The 6,550-nt window shown below is 39.7% G+C and overlaps 1 protein-coding gene across 1 annotated transcript; it reads right to left on the reverse strand.

Moving 5' to 3' along the window:
- Nucleotides 1–4,834: 4,834 nt before the first annotated feature.
- Nucleotides 4,835–5,869, reverse strand: LOC139840848 (uncharacterized). Its single transcript, XM_071831090.1, has one exon. It carries the CDS (start codon nt 5,867–5,869, stop codon nt 4,835–4,837), a length of 1,035 nt encoding a protein of 344 aa, XP_071687191.1.
- Nucleotides 5,870–6,550: the final 681 nt, after the last annotated feature.

Consider the following 6,550-nt stretch of genomic DNA (forward strand, 5'->3'; position numbering starts at 1 on the left):
TTAGGGCCCTACGTAGCTAAATTAGAGATTCCATCAATTCTAAAATTTGAAGCACTAGGAAGACTTAAACTTCCTTAAAAGGGGTCGAACTTGACTTGGGAGAATTTACTCCCAAGCTTGGAACATAACATAGCTTAGAAGACTTTACTTTTAAGTTTGACTTCCAAAATGAGACATTGGGAGGACTCGACTCTCCCGGGAGTGTCAAAGCTTAAAGCTTTTATTCACTCGTCTACTTCCCACATAACAAGCTTTGATGCTTATAGGAAGTAGTTACTATATTTTCGTTAGTTGATTGCACAAGTGTGCCATAGCTTTTGGCTATGGCGTTTGTTATCTAGCAACACTAGCACGAAGCCATTGCTCTTCATCAAGAAGATAGCACACGGTGAAGCTCGGTGGCTCCTCTTCCCAAGGTATGATACATCAGTTGAAACATCGTGAAATGATGAGACAACCAATGTCAATGTAAAATGGTGTGGATTAAGAAGTCCCCCACACCAAGTAAAACGAAATTCGGGAGACTTGACTCCCTATAATGGATGGACTTGATTCATCCGGAAGTGTTAAAGCACGATGCTTAAAACACTTGGTTTTGGTGCAAGATGCATGAAAGACTTTAACTTTCAAGCACAAGTTTGATTTTTTTTCTCAAGATTTTATCATTTTAGCACAAAATCATATGAAAAGTGAAAGACTTTACTTTCACTTTGTCAATTGCAAGAATGAAACAAGAGGAAGACTTTACTTCCTTAAGTTTGGAACACAAGGAAAAGACTTTACTTTTCTAAAATTTTTGAAAGTTTTTACCATTTTAGTGATTATGATATGAACAAGATTGAAGGTACGCGCTACGCTGCTAGACATATATGATAGAAATTTGATAAATCTAACGATTTGGAAAGTTTAAGCGCTTTAAAATTTACCCTCGCACGTTATAGGTATTCGTTTGAAGCAGGAAATATATGTGAAAATACTGACCATAAAGACGACAAAAAGAATGCAACTAATTACACAGACATGCTGAAAGTACCTGACTCAGGATATTCACTTAAAAGACTGCATTTCCTAATGGAAATTTGCAGAAATACACCAATACATAAATACCATAATTTACAGATCAAATTGTTTAACCAAGGATCAGGAAGTTAACAGACAACGATAATCTACATCCTAAAGTAACTAAGGATTACAAATAGAAGTACACAAACCTAGTTTCCAGCGAGCATACACATAATTAACGTTCGGGATAAAAAGTTTTGAAAAACAGCACCAAGTAACCTGGTTTACAAACTTCCAGTCGTCAAACCAAAAGAAATTGCTGATTGTGCCTGCTACCCCGCCTGCGATCAGGCCTGAAGTCTCCCACACTTTCTCTTTGCTCCAGTGTTACCTTTCTTGGAGTCTTCGGTGAATAAAGTTCGCTTAGCTATCTTCTTTGAACTCCCTTCTTCTGGTTCTCCTTTCTTTGTTTGCTCCTGCTTCTGTAACTGGATAGTTGGTGGAGTCGTGCTCGTTGTGGTGACTGTGGCAATTTCAGCTGTGCAGGAATAAGATCTATGAGTGCAGGTTAAATGTTATAAAATAAAACTGAATATAGGCTGCGAAAGTGACGGTAGTAATGAAATCAAGGATAAAGTACAATGAAAAAAGATATAACTATGCAGAAGGTGAACCTGTTGATAAGTTCTGGACTTCTGTGGAGGTGTCAGATGCATCAGCGGTTGGTACTTCATTTGGGATTTCATCAAGAAGTCTTGTGACAATGAATTCTGGGTGCAGTTTCCTTGATTGAGGGTTGTAGTGGAACTGGAATGTGTGCCTCTGTCCTTCTATGGCCCTTATGATTGGCGGTAGTTCATGAGGCTGATCATAACCTCTGTTTGTAATGAGGTCACTGCAAGTGCTTCCAACAATTACATCACCCGCGTCCGAGAAAAAGGTAAAGAACGTAGCAGATGATGTGTCATTGACGATAGTATTGAAACAATAGCTGAAACACATTAAAGAAAATAGTCATCTATTATGCAGTGAAGTAGGAAAAAATTATGGCTGCAAGGTGTTCTTACGTAGGTTTGTAGGTTGGTTTGGTACCGTGCACCCGGCATGTGTAATTTTTGGGAGCTTCAATGTCCTCCATGACTTTCAACAAACATTCGCTGCAGCTTTTGTAATACCAGTCTCTGTTTCCACCCACTTGTTCAATGGTGGCTTCACAAGTGAAATCTACATTCTGGATAAATTTTTTTTTTTTTACATATATTAATAGTTAATATTTAGAAATATTTAATGGTAGGCTAAAAAATTGGTAAAATATGTTATGCAGTATAGACTATCGCACTTACCCTGTAGTTGTTCAAGTTGTGGGTCAGAAGTTCTTGCAGGGCAAATATGTTGCGAAATCGTTCAATTGCCATGTCCGGTGATCTCCGTCGGTTGATGATCAATGGTGGGTTTGCCAAATAACGTGCCCGGTGGCTGCACCAATATTCAATGCAAATTAGCAGCCAGTGGTATTTTTAAAAATCCATACGATGCTAGGTTAAAAGACAATGCTTACTCATCTATCTAGTTATTGAATTCTGGTATTGGTAGATTGAAATAACAATGTGTTGCATGGGTACAACCAAGCTGGAGTTCTCCTTTTACAAAACAAAGTGAAAAAACAGGCAACAAATGGTTATAAAGTTTTTTAATGGGCGCATAACAATTACATGTAGTAATTACAAAGACTGTGTTTTTAATTCTTAGAGACCACAGTAAAGTTTAGACCGACACGAGCTGACTGCTAAAACAACTGGTTTTTCCATAGCGCCGTATGCGTCCGAGTCAAAAGCAGTTGCGAGCTCGTTCCAGAGAGTTAGCTGAATTGTGTCACCACTGTACACAAATGCATGCCAAACTGTTAGTTAGAAATACATGCTAAAAAAAACAGGAAAAAAATCGGTTGTTTGTTAGAAGTACTTATTGCGGGTTACCTATGTTATGAAAAGCAAGTCAGTCTATTCTCGTTAACACATTCTATTTAATAAATGCTGTTATGTTTGAAATTTTACAAAGTAAATAAAGAAAATCCCAAACAATGCATTTATTTATTTTTATTTGGTAAATGATGGCTTACTCAAGATTTGTGAGGTCGATTGTTCTTCTTATAAGCTGTTTGTGGTTAACGTCTCTGATGACCACTGAGTCTTCAAGGCAATCAATGCAGCCAATGTAGTCTGTTCACGCGCATTTCATATGAATGTATGTTTAAGAACTTAATTTTAAATCATAAGTTATTATGCAAAACATACCAGCGAGAATAGTGGTGCTCGGGACACGTGTACGCAGTTGATTATAAGCTACAAACTAGAAGTAATGATCAGGATAGTCTGCAAATGAAAGCTCTTCAAAATTTGTGTTGCGATCAAACGACAATGTCGTTGGGCCTGGTAATATTTTCTCCCACCGAGTTGTAGCATGACTCGAGAAGTTTGTTATCACATACACCTTGTTCAAGTGCATAAGTTCGTCAAAATATTCCTTATTGTTGTATCGCATATTCACAAGCATAGGGTAGTTCTACACCATGTAAAGAGCATCAAACAGACGGTATAAATAAAAGAGGAAAACAGGTTAATAGAGATGTAAGATGCGAATACCATTTCTTCGATAAGCATGCAACAGTAACCAGTTGGAGCCTGGTTGTGATAACTGTAAGTCACCCATTTACGATAGATTCTCGCTTCTATTGTTCTGTCTCTATCACCCGGTATTAGTTACCCCAGTCCCGTTATTTGTACCATACTATCAAAAGGAAGGAAATAATTAGTACTAAATATTAATATATATTAACTATATACATAATTCATCTATGGTCGTGGTCCTCTTTAATAGGTGGAACAGGCAGGTGGTACTGCCTCGAAGTCGGTAATTACGGACAAAAAATCTGTGTAGACAATATTTTTGGTTACGTTAGGCCCGTGGTCCTCGTGTTTTTTAATTATCAGTTTCAAACCGCCCGGTGATGTAGCTCTCGACAGCGCAACATAGAGCTGCCCGTGACCGAATAGAGGTTTCGGTAGATAAACTCCAATTTGGTTGAGCGATTGACCCTGGCTTTTATTTATAGTCATCGCGTATGAGATTTTTAACGGGAATAGTTGTCTCTTCAGAATGAACGGCAACGTTGGTTCCTTGTGGATAAGGCTCATTCTTGGTAAAAAGACCTTCTCACCGACGCGGGTGCCCGTAATAATTTCAGCTTCCACTGACTTGGCTAACATTTTCGTAATTATCATTCGGGTGCCATTACAAAGCCCACCTGCTATATTAATGTTGCGAAGCAGAATGGCTGGTACACCCTTTTTTAAATGCAGCTCATGTGGTGGTAACCCATGGTAGTTCAGCGTATTTTGATATTCTGCAGGGTAGAGCAACTCCGCCTCACCACCGTCATTTCCATGTGGAGTTGCAGTGTCGTAGCTGCAGTAAGTTGTAACTGGACCATCAACCATATCGACAATTAAGCTATTTATTGTATCGGCAGCGTCGTTCTTGGGACAGACAATTGCTTTTTGCTGCAGGTCGACTGCGGATGGATTTTGCAGCGATTCACGAGGGTATATAAAGGAAATCAGATTTGCCAATCCATTTCATCATCAGGAATACAGAACTGATCAGGGATTTGTACCCAATGACTATTCAACGGGTCTTCTGTGTCAGGCACACCAATTTCACCATTTCTTACCCTCAACAACCACTTCGAAAATTTTGCGTTCTTCACCTTCATTGATGGTGTCAGCCATGGCCTAAGTAGTCGCATGTTTTCTGCAAGTATGAAAACCTTGAATCACTGCCACAAATGTGAAGTCGTAATACAAGCACCAAGGATAGTTGATTTCCCTCCTTTTGTCTGAATTGGTAACGTTTGTTTAAAGTCACCACCAAGTATCATAGACTTACGCCCAAAAAATTCTTCAGTGTTTCCTAAAATATCTCGAAGGCTCCTATCAAGAGCTTCGAAATAGCGCTTATCATTCATTGGTGCCTCATCCCATACAATAAGTTCTGTGTTCTGCAGTAATGTTGCCATCTGGGTAATTTTCTTGACGTTGCACATCGATTCATCGGTTATGACCAGCGGTAGTTTGAATCGAGAATGTGCGGTTCTTCTCGAAGGTAGAAGTAGAGATGCAATGCTAGATGATGCAACAGCAAGAATTATCTTACCTCTAGATCTCAGCGCTGTGATTATGGCTTTCCATAAGAATGTCTTCCCGGTGCCACCGTGCCCATATACAAATACATGTTCAGTTTGTTCATTCAACGAAGCGCTTGTTATAAGATTGTAAATTTGCTTTTGTTTCGAATTCATTTGACGTTCGATTTCTAGGCGTTCGATGTTTAAAACTGCACGATCATAGTTTCTCTCCTCCATGATAAGACGGTTTGCCAAATCTGCGAGCAGGTCAGCTGGCAGTGACGGTAATGCGAAATCGGAAATCGATTTCGAAGACTGGTTCAAAAGGATCTCTACCTCATACAGGACAAAGTTATGTAGGTCATCGGCATTTATATGCAAGTGGGACATATTTAAATTGGTAGATGCATGAAGCGGTATATCATCACCCATTAGTTTCCAGTGATTTTCCCAAAGAGCAAGTGGGTTCGTAACAGTGCAATAAGACAAAATGTGGGCGAAAAGAGAACGTAACTGAGATGACGTGGCAGATACAGATGCTTCTTCTAGTACCGCTGACCACTCTCCATCATCACCGAGTAACCTAGCAGCTTCACATGCAGACCGGTATGTATTATGAAGGACCTGGTTGACTGTTCTAATATCTTCAAAGCTCTTGCACCCCTTTCGATGGCACAAAAGCATCCTTAGAAAAAATGCTTCTCCATAGGCGGGATGTATATACTATATCCTGCCAATTGATGGTTTCTTTAGGTTTGCCCTGTGCTGCCAACTTTTTTTTGACTGGTACCAAACAAATTCGGACGGGAAATCCAAATATGTAAGGTGGTTGCTGTTAACTGAAGATGCATTATAATTAAGCCACTCAGTGAGAGTGGTTTTCTTTGGCTTCGCGGTTTTCAATAATAGCACGCAGGGGTTGCTTGCCCGGAAACTTTACCAGCTGCATATTTTCAAGATGAACAGCCAGAATCTGGATCGCAGGTTCCCGATGATGAATCGGGAAGTTAAAAATCCGCCAACAGGCTTCGTGAGGACAAATGAACCAAGCAACTATAAAGTTTTTAATTTCATCAACCGGTTGCGTCTGCTGCTATGATTGGCGACTGCCACTGCCTATGGGTTTTGCTATACGAACAGCCACACAGTCGGTACCTTTTGAAATATACTTGAACATGTATTTAATGAGACTCGTCGTACCACAACATTCAACGTTTATGTGAGCCTGAAAATTCATACATAGTAGTCTATTGTAAGGAACAACGTAGCTGTTATCGAGGTGGACACCGGCACGCGTTGTATATATAACGGTATTACGCCTGCGGTAGTGAGCATGACAGTTGTCATCAAAGTACGTATTGTCAA

Source organism: Rutidosis leptorrhynchoides, chromosome 4, assembly GCF_046630445.1.
Source record: "Rutidosis leptorrhynchoides isolate AG116_Rl617_1_P2 chromosome 4, CSIRO_AGI_Rlap_v1, whole genome shotgun sequence".
Lineage (NCBI taxonomy): Eukaryota > Viridiplantae > Streptophyta > Magnoliopsida > Asterales > Asteraceae > Rutidosis > Rutidosis leptorrhynchoides.

Excerpts from the sequence above, each read along its gene's own strand:
- LOC139840848 (XM_071831090.1), bottom strand. The coding sequence starts at position 5,869 with ATGCTTTTGTGCCATCGAAAGGGGTGCAAGAGCTTTGAAGATATTAGA.